The 18,045-nt window shown below is 48.1% G+C and overlaps 1 protein-coding gene across 2 annotated transcripts in view; it reads left to right on the top strand.

Annotated features, from left to right (window-relative positions):
- Positions 1 to 14,566, top strand: part of Adamts15 (ADAM metallopeptidase with thrombospondin type 1 motif 15) — a 23,645-nt gene extending 9,079 nt beyond the window's left edge. For both annotated transcript variants that reach the window (XM_021172773.2, XM_029482087.1), the window contains exons 2-8: positions 2,027 to 2,159; positions 2,573 to 2,740; positions 2,977 to 3,260; positions 7,424 to 7,601; positions 8,735 to 8,916; positions 9,020 to 9,195; positions 10,918 to 14,566. In XM_021172773.2, the coding sequence (XP_021028432.1) occupies positions 2,027 to 2,159; positions 2,573 to 2,740; positions 2,977 to 3,260; positions 7,424 to 7,601; positions 8,735 to 8,916; positions 9,020 to 9,195; positions 10,918 to 11,692 (1,896 nt within the window). In that variant the 3' untranslated portion in view covers positions 11,693 to 14,566. The remainder of the gene's footprint in view (positions 1 to 2,026; positions 2,160 to 2,572; positions 2,741 to 2,976; positions 3,261 to 7,423; positions 7,602 to 8,734; positions 8,917 to 9,019; positions 9,196 to 10,917) is intronic.
- The last annotated feature ends 3,479 nt before the right edge of the window (positions 14,567 to 18,045 follow it).

Below are 18,045 nucleotides of genomic sequence, written 5' to 3'. Positions count from 1 at the left end.
AAGGCAAGGCAAGGCAAGGCAAGGCAAGGCAAGGCAAGGCAAGGCAAGGCAAGGCAAGGCAAGGCAAGGCAAGGCAAGGCAAGGCAAGGCGGTGAATTTGAAGTCTCGAGTGAAGTTCCTGGAAGTGAAAGAGGTGCATCACTCACACAGGCAGTAAAACAAAGGTCAGGCATTCACAGTGCCTGTCACTGACTCTGACTGCTTGGGTTCAGGCTGGTCACCCTCATGGTTTTCTCCGGCCAGAAAAACAATTAACTCATTAGGAGGTGTGACTATCATCTGCCTGTTTGACTGCTCGGGTGGTAAACTTCTGAGTGCTCTGGATTAAACTTTGCTGATTCTTTTTGTACTATGACCCATGCCTTCTGGCCCCACTAACCCTTTGCTTCCCATCTCTCCCCAGGATAGCATATATATGTATACAAACACACACTTACACACACAAGCATACACACATACACATAGAGACATATACACACACACACACACACACTCACACACACACAGACACACACATAGAGACACACATACACATAGAGACATACATACACACACACACTCACACACAGAGACATACACATGTATACACACATACACATAGAGACATACACACACACTCACACACACACACAGACACACAGGCACACACACACATAGACACACACACAGAGAACCACACAGACACTCACAGACACACACACACACACATACACACACACACACACAGACACACACACACACACATACACACATACGGAACAAAATTGAGTAGACTTCTGCATGCATACTCACCTAGATTTCACAGGAGAACATGACATCTTATTCTCAAGTATTGCTGAGCCACTGGTGGGGACATCCAAATCCCGTCACACAGACCCTCAGCTCATGACTCTTATATGTGATGTGAGACTCCCGAAGCATCACCTTCTTCGTCTCTGGGAGGGGATAATTAGCCAGTGAGGGTTAGATGGGGTCACGCATGTGAAAGGCAGGCATGGTGCTGGCACTTCGTGAACAATGCCCATCCATCATTAATTATGCACCTTAGTTTGCAAATAGATAAGATAATATATCTGCCTCCTAAGGCTGATTCGAGGACCAAATCTCCATATCTTTTAAAGACAACAGCATAGAAAAGAGTTAACATCCATCTTCTCAGGGGGACAATTTGTGCATGAGTGTTTTACCCCATTTCCAGCTTCTTAGTTCTCAAGGTTATTAGGCGAATCCATGGCCTATAGTGCTGAATAAGGTCTTTGGGATCTCCATCCCTGGAAATCGCTTTAGCATCCCCTGGAAGTACTTGCTAATGCAGTGTGCTGCTGGGAGGCCCAGCTTCTGTAGCATCAGGCCTCTAGATACAAAGGAGAGACCCTTCTGCTTAGATGATGATCTCTACCTTCTATCCCTAGCAACCCTTGAGTCCGTGTTCCCCTTGAGCTGTGGTAGCTCATTAACTGTGTGTACACAGTGGCTCAGGTCCACCTCTTTCTGCTTCCTTGTCAGCCCAAGGAAGCCAAGTCTCTGGCGGGGGTAGATCTTTGGCTGACCAACCTATGGCTGGGAATCTGAACTTAATTCATAGTTGTCCAAAAGTCAGTCACTCCACAAAAATAGAGACTGCTCAGAGCTGCCTGCGGATGGAGAATGTGGTTGCTTCTTACCCCAGCACGCCTCCTGGAGCCCTGATCACAACCTCATCCTTCTGTGGGAGTCACTTTTTTTTTTTTTTGACTTTCTCTATATAAAGATGTGGCCCTTGTAGTTTAATTTTGAACCTCCTAATTTCCGCCCACAGGACTTCCCTGGGTAGGGTACATTCTTCTTTGTGAACCACACAGCTTTCTTCTTGGGGCCATCTCCTTTGGCCTGGATTGATTCCATGAATAGTTCCACGAGCCTTTAGCTCGAAAGCTCTGGCCGGCTGGCAACTGTAAATGCCCCTTGGATGCCCTTCCTTTTCTTCGGGCCCCTTCTGTCACCATTTCTAACCTTAGTCTGGTGTTTTGTCTCTTCCACCTGGCAGGACCTATGCGGGGCTACCACCTGTGACACCTTGGGTATGGCTGATGTGGGCACCATGTGTGATCCCAAGAGAAGCTGCTCTGTCATCGAGGACGATGGGCTTCCGTCAGCCTTCACCACTGCCCATGAGCTGGGTAAGGCCGGGAGGGAGGGAAGGAAGCTTACCTCTGGGCTGATCTGGATTTGTGCTGGGTGCTTTGGTGGGAGGGGACCGTTCTGCTGGAGATGTCAGAATCCTTTCTTAGGGCCAGCAACTGCCTTGGGATGGGCTTTAATTCTTTTCTAATTGCTGTAGCCAGGATGACACTTGGGTACTTCGGGGAGAATACATTCAAGACAAGGTGACACACTCTCATCCTTACCTAGCTCACAGCCTGATGGAGGAGATGGGAGACATGAGCACGGGGTCTGTAGGACATCTACAAAGCAGACAATACTGAAAACCATCAGAGGGCTTCCTCGCTTTTCCCACTGCCTCCGGCAACCCCTCCTGCCTCTTCTCAGATCTTTGCTCCTGCCTCCTGAATCATTTTGCTCCATCCCACAGGCCATGTGTTCAACATGCCCCATGACAACGTGAAGGTGTGTGAGGAGGTGTTTGGGAAGCTCAGAGCCAACCACATGATGTCTCCGACCCTCATCCAGATTGACCGTGCCAACCCCTGGTCAGCCTGCAGCGCTGCCATTATTACTGATTTCCTGGACAGTGGGCATGGTAAGCCAGGTGGTGGAGAGGAGCAGGGCTGGGTGGGAAGGGCTCGGTGGCAATGCTTACTACCCCCTTAGATGTCCTCTGTACCTGAAAGGTGACAAGGACTTGGGTTCTGACTCAGATCTATTTTAGTCATCCCTTGCTTCACTTTCTCCCTACCATTTACATTATAAGCCAGCCAGCCAGCCAGGCCTCACCTTTTCCATCTTGTCCCAGCAAATGTCCTTGGATCTATGCAGGTGACTGCCTCCTGGACCAGCCCAGCAAGCCCATCACCCTGCCTGAGGACCTGCCGGGCACAAGCTACAGTTTGAGCCAGCAGTGCGAGCTGGCCTTTGGGGTGGGCTCTAAGCCCTGCCCATATATGCAGTACTGTACAAAGCTGTGGTGCACTGGCAAGGCCAAGGGGCAGATGGTGTGCCAGACTCGCCACTTCCCCTGGGCTGATGGCACCAGTTGTGGGGAGGGCAAGTTCTGCCTCAAGGGAGCCTGCGTGGAGAGACACAACCCAAACAAGTACCGGGTGAGCTTTTGTGTCAGGGAATGCTGGGAGAGGGATGGGCCTGGACCTCACTGCCTTACTGCCTTGGTTTTGATGGAAGTTGCTGGTCACACTATGACTGCCACATTGCATTGCAATGACTCCAGTGCTGTCTATGGTCCAATCTCTCTCTCTGTCTCTCTCTCTGTCTCTCTGTCTCTGTCTCTCTCCTGTGTATGTGTTATGTGTGTGGTTTGCTTATGTGTGATGTATGTGTGTGTATGACTGTATGATATGCAAGTGTGTATGAGTGTGTGTGTGTGTGTTGTATGCATGAGTGTGATGTATGTGTGTGATGTATGCTTATGTGTGATGTATGTGTGTGAATGTGTATGTGTGATATGCATGTATGTATTTGTGTGTATGATGTATGTGTGTGTTGTATGCGTGTGTGAGATACGTGTGTGTGCCTGTCCAAGTACATTTGCGAGAGATTTATGTCAGGTTGTTTTCCTCAACTGGGTTTTCACTTTATTTTTTTGAGACAGGGACTCTCACTGAATCTAGAACTTTCTAGTGAGCCCATGGGTTACACCTATCTCTGTTCTGTAGCTCTGAGGTCACAGGCACCAACCACACCAAACTTACGTGGGTGTTGGAGGTCTGAATATAGGTCCTGTACTTGCACAGCAAACACTTTATCCACGAAACCCCCATGCCACCCCCAGTCCCCTATCTTCTTTTTAACAGTAAGACTGGAGAAACACTGTAGCAGGCTAGATAATGTCATGAGGCTTTGCATACAGGAGATGAGTCTTTGGGCAGGACTGGGATTCTCAGTTCTAAGCCCTGGGCTTTCCTGTGCAGGGAGGAGCTCTGGCATAGAGATGAAAGTCTTAACGTGAGTAGCTCTCTCTTCCGCTCTGTCTTTTCTTCCCGCATCAACCCCTTCCATTCCCAGGGAGGTGGGATCACACAGATGAGCCAAGCATAGGAAAGAGATGCAGCAAACACTAAGCATGTACCTCAGTGATCGGACACATCCTGAACTCAGATACAGTTGTGCTTCTTTTTTTTTTTAGATGAAATATAATTGAACCAAAGTTTCCTTCCAGATAAACAAGACTAGCAATTAATTAATCTGGACCAGCAGCACCCAAGTCTTATTTGAATGCAACTCAGAGTTTATGTTCTTTAGACTTTGTATTAGGGAAGCAAAGGCTTCCGTACTTTCTCAGCAGGAACCAGAAGACCATCCTTGCCCCTGGGGACGAGTGCCCCTCTCCTGCCCTCATCCATGGTTGGCAGAAGACACAGTGCAGAGGTCAGGTGCAAAGTGGCAACATTACAAACAAATGTTTTCCAAGTACCCAACCCATCCACTGTCTGGAAATGGGTGTGGTGCGGAATTATTTTCTCAAAATTCTTTTCTTTGACCTGAGAACATATAGTTAACCAAACCTGTACCTCCTTACCAGGGCAAATCTAAATTTGGGACTTTAAGAAATATTCATGATGAGAAAACAAAATATAACTCAGGTCGCCAGGTAGACTGAAGTCTAGTCCCCTGTCATAGGGAACATTACCTTGTACAGCCAAAGCCCAGTGGGTTACCCTATAAGTGACTACAACGTTGAGGGACTCCTTCAGCATCCTCGTTCATAACATCTGTCTGTCCTGGTAGCATATTGTTCCACTTATTTCTATCTAGCATTTTGGATTCCAGCAATTCTTCAGTCTGGACCTATAGTTGCTCACATAACTGTCTTTCTCTGTTTGCTTCTCATGACCCCCCACTTCTTCCTTGTTGTGCCAAGAGACTGCAGTCCATTGTCAAAAATCACCTTTGACCCCTTCCCCGTCTCTCTGGGTCATAGTCTCTCAGATTAGTCACCACCTTGGCTCAGTCCAGTTCTTTCGCCACATGTGTGTCTACATAGGTGAATGTGGCTGGAGTCAAATGTATGATTGTGCTCACTGGTCTCAGTTTAAATGAAAACCCTGAAGACTCAGAAGGGGGGGCAGAGGTCAACCTCAGGTGTTATGCATTGTGCACACCAGATAAGCTGTGTACCGCTGAGCCACGTCTCCAGCCCTGAACTACTTCTATGTTTAAATGAATCTTGGCAAGTCCATTTGGACACCTGATAAACATTTTAAACATGGCAGCTATAAAAATGGGCTCCTCACCACATCCCCTAAACCTGCTTTGGCAACTGTACCTTCCACTTGTTTATGCCAAAACCCATTTTCTCATACACTTAACATCTGATATCTCAGCAATTCCCATTGACCCTGTGTTCAAAATTGACTCGGAACCTCATTTCTCACTGCTTCCCTGCTGTCAAACCGTTCCAGGCCACATTCCCTCTTGCCTGGAATTTGGCAGTCTTTCCCCAGCGGCTCTCTGTGTTTCTGATCTTACAGACTGCAATGAACAGAGCAGCCAGTGGGATCAGTTTAAATAGGAGTTAGACTCTGCCACTTTTCTGTTTGCACCCTATAGGGCCTTTATGTTTAGCTTGGCGGGAGACAGCTGCTTCTGGCATCCTATTGGTTCTGCTATGATGACCCTGGACCCTCCATGTCGGGCACATACTTTCTTAGCCACATCCCTTGCTCCCTCTGCTTGGAATGCTCGCTCCGTAATACCTACCTGGCTCATACCCATTGCTCTTTTAGGCAGATGTGTGTCTGGGAACCCAGAAGCCTCTTACATGAAGACTTCTGTTACCACTACTGCCACCTGCTTTTAACCCCAGCAGATATGCACAAACTCCAGCTCATTTTTTATGTCCCCCTTGCTGGACTGTCCTGGCGTTTAGGACAGGGACTTGCTGCACCTATGGCATGTATGCAGTAGAAAGTCAGCAAATATTCAGTGAAGGAGTGAATGACTGGAAGACTCACAGTGAAAGCTTTTGTTCAAATATATGGAAACATTGTATCAAATAGGTTTTGGCTTAGAAGCTGCAGATGCAGTGTTGTATACTGAAGAGAGGCTGAGATAAGAAGGCCTGGACATGGTCACTCGATCTTCAGATGGTCACTGCTGACCTTAGAGAGAGCACTTTAGCTGGTGGTTACCCTTATGCAGGCTTCAGAGGAGCTCGGATCGGGGAGGAACAGACAGAGAGGACTCTCAGGATGAAGGAGGGAGCGTTTATACTTCATAGGTCCATGCAGTTTGGTCACTCTGTAGATATACATGCTCTGTGAGTGAGAGCGGTATTGCTGGGCTGTACAGCTCAGCTGCTTCTCTATGCCCCACTGACATGTGTTCAGGGGGCGAGACGACATTATACTAGCATCCTACAAAAAATATGGCAAAGATTATAAATCTTCTCTCCTCTTATGAGCAAATGACAATGAACACAAACTCACTTCATAATTTATTCCAAAACTGGACAGTGGCTTGGGGTTGCTCCGTTCTCTCTAACACATTCTCTGGGCACACACATTAGGAAGGTTAACTAACATAAGGCTGCTGCTTAAACTTCCTCATAGGCAGCTCCTGATGGAGATCAGAATCAGTTTGGTAAAAAGTCAGACTATAGAACATTTACTAGTAAGAATGAACACCCATGGTAACATTGTATACTGGTCTGGCTGGTGCTTGCACCTAACCAAGGTTTGGAGAGGACTGTAGTTATACTAAATGCACACAGGGGCAGGACTCAGGAAACCTGCTTAGAGGCGGGCCAGAGGCTCTCATCCAGACCACCCAATTTCAGTCTCATTTTCTGCCTCATTTTCTGGCCTCATTTTCTGCAGGTCAAGGGTGAGAGCTAGGGGGTTTGGCCATCAGCTAAGCGCACTCCTGTGGAGCAGGCAGAGGCAGGTGTAAAACTTGGGTCTCTGGGCTCACAACCTAAGATGTCTCTTCTCAGCACTCTCATTTGTAACTGGGAACAGGTAGTGTTTGACTGATAAATCAATCGAAATGTTGGGTGGATCTTAAAACAGATTGTTTGCCTCTCTCTCTCTCTCTCTCTCTCTCTCTCTCTCTCTCTCTCTCTCTGTCTCACTCTCCCTCCCTCCGTCCCTCCCTCCTTTCTTTTTTATCTCATGATACAAGATGGACTTCATTCTAGTAAGGTGGGCTGGGAACGGATAGGTTTTTCTGGGAGCTTCCGTAGGTGAGGGGCTGGGTGTGGCACCTGACACCTGGGCCCTGCCAGACTGTAACCTGCTCTTCCACACAGGTGGACGGCTCTTGGGCCAAGTGGGAGCCTTACAGTTCCTGCTCGCGCACCTGCGGTGGGGGCGTGCAGCTGGCCCGGAGGCAATGCAGCAATCCTACCCCTGCCAACGGTGGAAAGTACTGCGAGGGAGTAAGAGTGAAATACCGATCTTGCAACTTGGAGTCCTGCCCCAGCTCAGGTGAGACACAGGGCAGCAGTAGCCTGGGCCTCTCTGGGCCGTGTGCCTGGAGGTTACCCTTGGTCACAAATACTGTTGTCAGGATCCTAATTCCCAGGAAAGAGCTGGAATGAGAAAAGTGCAGACTGCTCTTGGCATCATTCCGTTAGCCACTCAACTCTGGCAAAGGTGTTTGCTTTTTGGTGCTCAGACTGGGAGACCAACTGAATGGAGGGGTGGGCCTTTAGAAGTCTTCATAGTTTTTACATTACTACTTTTTCTTTTTTGACAAGCCCACCTTTTAAGCAGGAATCCAGAGTCCATGAACAGGATGGGAAATTTTTACATTTTAATTTTCAATGATGCTTCTGTCTAAAACTTAGTTTCCCCTCCAATTAGAAATTTAGCACTTTTTTTTTTTTTTTTTTTTTTTTTTTTTTTTTTTTGGAAACAAGGTTTCACTGTGTATCCCCCTGGCTGGCCTTGAACTCACAAAGATCTGCCTATGGAGATCTGCGATTAGAGGCATGCACTACCACATGCAGCCCAGCACTTTTAAATTAATCTTTTCCTCTAAAGACCAATATTTCCTTCACTTAGGCAACAAAGGACAGTAGAAGTAGAAATATCTGTGACTTTGTCATAAATTGAAACTATGAGTATTTTCTTACATGGTACTTCAATTGTTGAAGAATTCTCAAAATGCCATTATGCTCCTCCTTACGTCAAGATCACAGAAATTATTTGCACCATCATTGAATATTGTCTCTTTTAAAAAGGAATTACAAAGAATACATCCATCAGAAGTATGTTTCAAAGTATATCAGTAGTTGTTTAATTCTTGTTACTTTGTGTAAGGCATTTAACAATGTAATGAGAAGAGACTTAATAGGCTGCTGAAGGGTTTCATCATCAAAAAAAAAAATGTTCAGGACACCTGTTAGAGAGGGGAGTTGAGACTAGATAACTGGAGGTGGAGACATATTGCTTATGGCGTGTTCCAGGATGCTTAAATCTTGGGAGGTGGGGGATGACTCCACACTGTCATGGAGGCAGAGGGGATTTCAGAGCTGAGCTTCCTTGGGAGGATGCTGTCTTTTGTACCTTCCGGGCTCCTCTTTTCAGCTGTCTTTATGTGTGTTCTCCCTGTCCAGCCTCTGGCAAGAGCTTCCGGGAAGAGCAATGTGAAGCTTTCAATGGCTACAACCACAGCACCAACCGGCTCACTTTAGCTGTGGCATGGGTACCCAAGTACTCAGGCGTGTCACCACGCGACAAGTGTAAGCTCATCTGCCGAGCCAATGGGACTGGCTACTTCTATGTACTAGCACCTAAGGTGAGTATGCAGGGACAGGAGACCCATAGACCTGGGCAGCGTCTAGGCTTCAGAGGAGCCTCTCACTGAGCTACCTCCCTCTTCTTTTTTGGGGATGCTGTAGGTGGTGGATGGTACGCTGTGTACTCCTGACTCCACCTCGGTCTGTGTCCAAGGCAAGTGCATCAAGGCTGGCTGCGACGGGAATCTGGGCTCCAAGAAGAAATTTGACAAATGTGGTGTGTGTGGTGGAGACAATAAGAGCTGTAAGAGGGTGACAGGACTCTTCACCAAGCCTATGTAAGTAAGCTCTGGGGCCTGGAGGATACAGGCAAGGGCAATGGGTGGGGGTGGTGGAAGTGGAGTTACTCCTAGGCATTGAAAGCTTGGGTTAGAGTAGAGTGAATATAAGAATGCACATACTATCACTGTTGGCCACTCATATTCTGTTTAGGAGGATAATCCGTCCATTTGTTTATGTGTCCATCCATCCACCCATTCATCCATCCATCCATCCATTCATCCATCCATCCATCCAGCCAGCCAGCCAGCAAACAAAGATGAATACCAAGATGAATGCATGAAGACAAGTCTCAACAGGAGATGAGATTCAGGGGGATTGAAATGTTGTTAACATCTGTCTAGCATTCTTGAGATATACTGTGCAAGCTAGGTTTATATCAACTTGACTCAAGTTAGAGTTGTCAGAGAGGAGGGACTCTTGAATGAACAAATACCCCCATGAGATCAGGTGGTAGGGAAGGCTGAAGGGCATGTTCTTAGTTAGCAATTGATGGAGAAGGGCCCAGCCACCTGGCATGGTCATCTTGGGTTCTATGAAAGCAGGCTGAGCAAACCAGTAAGCAGCACCTCGCCATGGCCTCTGCATCAGCTCCTGTCCCCAGGTTCCTGTCCTGCTTGAGTTCCTGTCCTGACTTTCTTGGGTCCAAGTGCTGAAGTTAGAAAGACCAGATGATCTTTCTGAAGTGGGACTGTCCCCTCTAGACATGACATCCTCTACTCAGCCCCTAGGGGTGATGCATAGGGCGGTCCCCCAGCTCCTTTTCTCAGAGCTCAGTTGTTGCAGATACAGGATTTTGTTTTATTTTTGTTTTGTTTTTGTTTTTCTTTTGCTGTTGTTCTGAGGGACATGCAGAGAGAGGGATGGATACATCTGGAGTTAGAGGAACTTGATGGAGCCTTAACACCCTGTGTAGATGAGGATGCAAGTAACCCACAGCAACTAGCTGACTTACTTACAGGGAATTGGTATCTGAGTCAAGATGTCTGACCCTGACTCCAAGGTCATCACTCGAAATGCATCCAATAACCAACTTTGAACTTGAGTGTTGTCCTTTTTGGTCGTCACTCAATAGCTGATGCCTAGCAAGTCTTCTGGGTCAGGGGCTACGCTCTGTGATTTATGTTCTGTGGGCTTCTTTACATCCCCCACCCCACCAATTTTGGGGTGTGTGTGGTTATGGGCTCTATTTTTAACTGGGCCCTCCTCTATCAATTGCTAATTAAGAACAATTAGCCCTTCAGCCTTCCCTACTGCCTGATCTTAGGGGGTATTTGTTCAGCCGAGGTTCTCTCCTCTCTGGTAACTCTAACCTGAGTTAAGTTGACATAAAACTAGCTAGCACAGTGTAGCTCGAGAATTTTAGTGGGCGAGGGAACAGACTTAGAGATGCTGAGACTTTTCCAAGACCAATAACGAGACAAGGAGGAATGGTAGCTTCAAACTTATGATTTTATTATACTTCGGATTCACTCAAAAAGACAAATTTACAGGAAGACTAAAAGATCACAAGGTCCTACAGCCTTGTCATTCAGCTTACCTCAGGCCTAACTTTCAGCTTTCTGCCTCCTTGACCCTTGGAAGGTGTTGGTTAATCAATCAGCTTTGTGCTCTGCCACTGTTTTTGTGGTGTATCCCAAACCCACAAGCAGTTATTACTTTAAAGGAGACGAAGGGCGTTAGCTCAGGCATCTGTATAATGTACAATCTCTTTTCTCCAGGCACGGCTACAATTTTGTAGTGGCCATCCCTGCTGGCGCCTCCAGCATTGACATCCGTCAGCGTGGTTACAAGGGGCTCATTGGAGATGACAACTACCTTGCTTTGAAGAACAGCCAAGGCAAATACCTGCTCAATGGGCACTTTGTGGTATCTGCTGTAGAGCGGGACCTGGTGGTAAAAGGCAGTGTACTACGCTATAGTGGCACTGGCACTGCAGTGGAGAGCCTGCAGGCTTCTCGACCCATCCTGGAGCCACTCACCGTGGAGGTCCTGTCCGTGGGGAAGATGACACCGCCCCGTGTGCGTTATTCCTTCTATCTGCCCAAAGAACCTCGGGAGGACAAGTCCACTCGCCCCAAGGACCCTCGGGGTTCCCCCGTGTTGCGCAACAGTGTTCTCAGCCTTTCCAACCAAGTAGAGCAGCCAGACAACAGACCTCCTGCGCGCTGGGTGGCAGGCAGCTGGGGGCCTTGCTCGGTGAGCTGTGGCAGTGGCCTACAGAAGCGAGCAGTGGACTGCCGGGACTCCCCAGGGCAGCAAGGAGCCTCTGCTTGTGATGTAGACCATCGGCCATTGGAGAAGCGAGCCTGTGGGGAACCCTGCCCAACTTGGGAGCTCGGCAACTGGTCGCCCTGTTCTAAAAGCTGTGGCCGTGGATTTAAGAGGCGTCCGCTCAAGTGTGTGGTCCACGGAGGCAGGCTGCTGGCTCGGGACCAGTGTGACTTACGCCGCAAGCCCCAGGAATTAGACTTCTGCGTCTTGAGACCCTGCTGAGGGGTACTCGGTGTCTCTTCTACTCCTTTAGTCTCCACCCGCTGTTGTGCTGGTGCTGTGGTCAGCTGGAGCAGAGGACAGCAGCCAGTGGTCTGTGTCACAGTGTCACTCACATCCAGAACAAGGACCATGGGTCTGGGTGAGAGGTTCCTTCCTCCTTGGACTGGGCAGGGGGAAGCTAACTAATGCACAGTCTACCTCATGCCCTGCTCCTCGGGCCAGTTGTGGGGAGAGGCTTCAACAGAAGGGTGCTGGGCAGAAGGTGCTGAAGGCCAGCTTCCAAGGAACCAGGAAGTTGGGTGCCTCCAGTGTAGAACTTCAGGGACCTTGGCCCCCATAATGGAGGTCACAGGCTGCTGGAAGAGCCATGGCCTGCAGCTTGGCACCCTCAGGTGGTCCCGGGAGCTCTGAGCTGTCCCTGAACAAGGCAGGGGTCTGGTGGTGCCTTCTGCCTTCTTTCTTTTTGACTGATGTGGACCTAAGAGTAAAACTGTTCAGGGGTTACTAGAAGCCAAAGGGACAATGAGACTGGGTTCATTTGGGTGCAACTTCTCTGTTTGCTCATCTTCCATCTTGGTCCTCCTTGAAAGACCAACATTTTGCAACCTGGATGGTTAAGACTTTAGAGCAGCTGGGGAAGCCTTGATGTGGCCCCTGGTGCTTCGAAGGCAGCCAGAGAAACTACAGGGACCACTTGTTGATCAAGAGAGAGCAACTATGACAAACAGATGCTTGCCACGTCAAAGGGGAGACGATTTGGTGGCTGAAGCAGAGAACACAAAAGCTCTAGAGGGTTCTGCTCTCAGTAGGGTTAGGATGAGTAGGTATGGAGCTGTGGGGTCTGACCTGGAAGAATGTCATCCTGGTATAGCGAAAAGGAGTTCTGACACTTTGGCCATCTAGAAAGGAACATGTAAGAGAGGCTGATGATGAAGAGCATGCACTGCCCTAGGGACCTTCCAAAGTGACCATAGCCCGGTACTCACTGAGAGGGAGTGGTTGTGCCTGGGAGGGTGAGGTGCTGAGAACCCACATGCTGGCAAGTCAGCCTTCTACTCTGGCAGCTCCTGCTGTCTCCTGTGGGCATGCTACATTATGTCTCCCGGCCTTCAGCTCTCTGGTAGGTAAACGGGCTTCATTGTTTGCTACCTCAGATCATGCTCTCTAGGACAGAAGTAACCTGGTGCTCTCACCAGTCTCAGCTGGATGTGCCCAGCCACGGAAATAAGTCTGTGCGTGGCTTTCCTGATTCCCATAGCCTGGCTATCAGCTGGGGCTCTAAATACAAAGACAGAGTCGGGTAGGGTATCTTCTTCCTCAGGTTCCTTGGGATCAGGTTTTAGGAAACACTAAGAATCAGTACCCTGACCTTGGGACACTGGAGACCCATCTGTCATTCTTGTAGACATGGCAGTCAAAAAGAAATCCAGGTGTTTCTTATAGCAGGGTAATTCTTGAAGACTTGGAAGCTCCAATGTATATAGGACATCTCCAGAGACTCGGCAGTACATCCAGGACCTCAGCGGAGGACTAGATGGAGACAAGACCAAAACCCTTGTCTTCACTGTGGAGGAGGAGGGTCTTTGTCAGTCCTTTTACAACATGTTCCCTAGTAGTCAGAATCCACATACCAGCTTAGCCCCCAGAGAAGTGGTTCTCAGCCTCCTAATGCTGCAACCTTTAATATGGTTCCACATGTTGTGGTGACCCCCGACCATAAAAGTAGTTTCATTGCTACTTCATAACTAATTTTTCCACCGTTATGAATCATACTGTAAATTTCTATGTTTTCCAATGGTCTTAAGCAACCCCTATGAAAGGGTAGATTGACCTCCAAAGGTACCGCTACCCACAGGCTGAGAACGACTACTCTAGACTGTTATTTTAACCCTGGTCTGTCTCTGGGCTGTAGACCTAGAACAGAACTCCTACAGTGGGGGAAGGGCATGCGACCCTCTGAGACTGGGATGCCATCACTGGCAAAGGACATCATACTTCGGATTTATAGCGACAAAATGAGTACTTCAGAGTTGTAGTGACAAAAGGTCCCCAGGGCCTGAGGCTGAACGGGAGCCTTGCTTGCTGATGAGAACATGGTGCCCTGTGCTTGGGGCATTCTATCCCTGTGAAGAGAGGCACTGCTGGGCTGAGTGGAAAGGGTCGAGGTACAGGCAGGTGGGCAGTGAGGTGCTCTCACTGAGGTGACTGGCCTCTAACAGCATTGCTGTCAGCTGTTTTACAAGTCATTTCAAGGAGGGATGGCCACTCTTTTCCCTGACACATGCCAGGTATCCACACTCTTTTTCCTGTCACAATAGTTTTTATTTTTGTTTTAAAATTTCTTCTTTTGAAAAGAACTATGACGAAGACAACTTGGGAAGTTTGTCTTGCTTTTGAACATTTTCTGTCAACCTGTGCTGAGCAGAGCTGAGGTGGAGGCACAGGTTTCTAATGATGGAATAAAAAGTCAAAGTGATGTCTCACACTTATGGAGAAGGATGTTCTGGGGGCTCCAGGAGTATCTTCATTGGGTTATGGACCAGTAAGACTTTGGGTTAGGGATCCCCTAGTCTCTTCTGCCTATTGTGTGCACTGATCGGAGGGTTTGGACCTAAATACCCTCCTCTTATGGAGCTCATCATGTTGGGGAGGAGGCTGGAAGGAGCCCAGCGTGGAAGTCGGCTCCTGGAGACTCTAGATACTGTTGCTAGAGCCTTTTCCCCCTTGGGCTTGCTTCTTTTGCATTTCGTGTACTGCAGAAGGATGAGAGGGTCTGGTGACTGGCTGAGTGTGTATACTGTGTATACATGGGAGCTGGCTGCTGAGGTGACAGCAACCTCCTCCTAATAAAGTTGGATATATTTAAAACTTGCATCTTGTGTCTGTCTCTGTATCTCATCCACGGGCACATTCTTCATGCTGTGGTGGGGTGTCAGGGGCAACAGGGCCAATGGTAGCGTCACCCCACTGCGTGGAATCTCAGATGATGAGGAGGTAGAGCTTAGGCCAAAAAGCAAAGGGACAGTGTCCTGAGAATCTGCATGTGTGAAGAAGAAAGCCAACCAATGCTAACGAAGAGACCCTGGTCCCAGTGTTTGTGAGTGGTGGATAGTATATAACAAGTCATGAGTCTTACAGAAGAGGAGTTCAGGTCCAGGCTGGGGTCTTAGAGAGGACTTCTTGGTCTGTATTTGGTGGGTGGGGGATGAGTCACAAGGACAGGTCAGCATATCCACTATACAGGACTTTCTGCTACTCACATTAGGGAAAACCTTGTTTCCTAAGGAAAAGATTCATCGTATTGGCAGAATATTTACCTTTTCCCAGTTCCATGTTGGGTTGACAATTTCAGCAAATATGCAGTCCTTGGCTAGGTCTCAAACAACAAACAAACAAACAAACAAACAACCCCCCCCAAAACATTTAGAAACCTGAGGTCCTTTCTTAGAACCTCATTTTCTATGTACAAAGTGAGAAGCATAGTTTAAATTATCCTTTATGGTGCCCTGAAATCCAGCAGTCTTTTGGTGTGTAGGCACAGCTGTAGTTGAGATGTTGGTGACTATCTTATTTTAGTTTAGAATCACAAGTAGATGGTGTGATGGCTATTCCTGGTTGTCAACTTGACTACATCTGGAATGAACTACAATCCAGAAATGGAAGGCATACCTGTGATCCAGAACTTGAGGCTGGAAGACACAGACTTCTCATCTGGATCTCGACATGGGATGACACACACTTTTAATCCAGATCTTGAGGCATAGTGGCTATGAAAAGTTCAGGCTCAGCCAAGGTTGTACATGCCTTTGGTCCCAGGAGACTGAGGCAAGCAGATCTAAATTCAAGGCCAGCCTGGGACAAAGCAAGTTCCAAATCCAGGGTGGTGGTATATACCTTTAATCTGGGCCACACCTTCTTCTGGAGGCTTACATAAGGACAATGGAAGAAGGAAGGCTCACTTTTTTTTTTTTTTTTTGCTTGCTTGTACTTACTTGCCAGCACATCTGTTGGAACCTACCTCTTCAGGTTTCTAGCTTACACAGAAGAGCAGCTGAAACAACTGGCCTTGTGGGACTGAGCAACTGCTAGATCCTTGGACTTCCCATTCACAGCTGCCCATGGTTGGGTTAGTTGGACTGCAGACTATAAGTCATTACAATAAATTCCCTTAATATACAGACATTCCTTACGTTCTGTGACTCTAGAGAACTCTGAATATTAAAATGGCTTTGTCTTTTTGACTTTCTGGCTGAGCAAGGCCATGGGGACTAATTTCTCCGTGAGCTGGACAGCCCCTTCTGGACAACTGATGAGGAGGACAGACAGGAGGTTTGCACAAAGCTTCAGCACTTAGGGGTTCTGGGAAAGGGCAGAAGAACCTACAAGACTCTATGGGCTACCAGGGGCCTGGGAAGGACATTGAGGGGTTTGGGTCAATGCCTAAGCTTAATTGATTCCTGTAATAACTTCATACTGTGATAACTTTATAATATTACCCACGACATGGTTATCTTCTTGGGGGTAGTTTTTGTTTGCTCTCTGGTTTCCATCGCAGCAATTGCTAGTAGGACTTATCTAAGGTAAAGTTCATGTGAACTGGTTTTGGGGGTGGGGTGGGGTGTCAGCAATGGAGGAAACAGAAGAGGTTTGGTTCTGCTGTGCAACCAGGCCTGGAGTCTCAGGAGAACGGCCAAGGTAACATCGAGTCAAGTGGCCATGAAAGCTGCCTTCAGGAACGGACAAGCCTGCTGTGTGTTTTTCTAAGCTTTCTAGTGAAGGAAGGAGCAGTGTCCTAACTTTTCTGGCTTTTAATGAAGGGTAAGAACAGTTTGCTTTGTGATGCTTCTGTAGGAAGAAAGTACATCTTTATCCTAGTAAGGAGGTGTGTGTGTGTGTGTGTGTGTGTGTGTGTAGAAGCTGGGATAGTTTTGCAGAAGAGTTTTGACTCCCTGAGCTAAGCTCTCCATGCATGCCTAGTGAGTCCTGGCAGGCCCCCAGCAGGCTGAGCTGGCAGAGCCAAGGGCATCGTGCATGACCCTAGAGTCTTTCCATTGATCCTTGGCTTGTACCCAGCCCTCCCTGGGTGAGTCAGCCTTCAAGCTGCAATCCTGGCAACAAACTCCTTTGGGCCTGTCAGATGCCACCGTGTCACCTCCCAAGCCACACAGCTCTGAGGAGGTTATAATGAAATGTTCACAGATCCCAAGCAGGATAGGCTGCTAAGCCGAGCCCTGCATAGAGCAAACTCATTTCTCACGCTGTCTTCCCACCCCAGGCCCTGGGTGACCTGCCCCACCCGGATCTTCCTCTGGAGCCTTAGTAGGAGGCCCTTTCATTGTCTTGTTCTGGGCTATGGTCAGTAATGCAGATCAAGTTCTAAGAATGGACAGAAATGTGGTAAAGAAGATAGGAGGCATTCCCCAAGGAAGAATCAGAACAGTTTGCCTCTATCCTAAAAAGAGCTGTTTGGGAGGAAAGGAAAAAATGAGAAGGAGATGGTCAGATACAGGAATCTGAAAACACAAAACAAACAAAACAACAAACAAAAACAACGAAAAATTGTACTTTGGGAAACATGGACTGAAGATAGTCCCGGTGAACAGTGGGAGCCTGGTGATATCAGAGATATATCTTAAATCCTGTTTTTGCTTCCCTGTCCCCTTCCCACCCTGCTACAGCCCATACAAAATATAGGGCCTTGGACCCTCAGTCCTTGATGCTGACCAACTATTTTGATGAACCAGGGCCCTGAGTCTGTAGTCACCACAGGAAGACCGTTCTCACAGAGAGTCAGCAAACATGGCAGGTTTGCTGATGAAAGGGCAGCCTTTGGGTGTCCCAGGGAAGTGTGGTCAGGATATTAATCTCTTGGAGTGCCCTCTTTTGGTGAGGTGTGCCAGGTGGGCAGGGGTGGGGGTGGGCTGGGGCGTCGGAGGGGCCTCCTTCCAGCTGCCCATCAGTGTTCTTTAGTTGTCTGTCTCTTAAAGAGGCAGGGAGTCATTTATGCAACCCATTGCTTTGCCCTGAAGAGTTGCTTATAGGGAGCAGGATCCTGAGACTAGCCTCTGTGGTTCCCGAAGCGCCCATCAACACACCCTGGACTTGCCCAGGATTCCTGTAACGTCTCCTCCTAGGAAACCTATTCTCTTAATTGCTTTCTTGGCATGACTCCCAGTGGTGCTGCTGCTGCCATTTCAGGGTTGGGATTTGGCACATGGAAACCTCTTTGCCACCAAATGAACCTTGACTCAGAGAAGTTCAGAAACCTGGGATAGTCTGAGTGACTTTGAGTGACAAAGGATGAGAAAAGTGTAAGAAGTGAATCAAACTCTGGGCACAGAGCCCCTTATTTC

This window comes from Mus caroli, chromosome 9, assembly GCF_900094665.2.
Source record: "Mus caroli chromosome 9, CAROLI_EIJ_v1.1, whole genome shotgun sequence".
NCBI lineage: Eukaryota > Metazoa > Chordata > Mammalia > Rodentia > Muridae > Mus > Mus caroli.
Note: the sequence above shows the minus strand (reverse complement) of the source record. Positions and strands in the feature narration are given on the sequence as shown.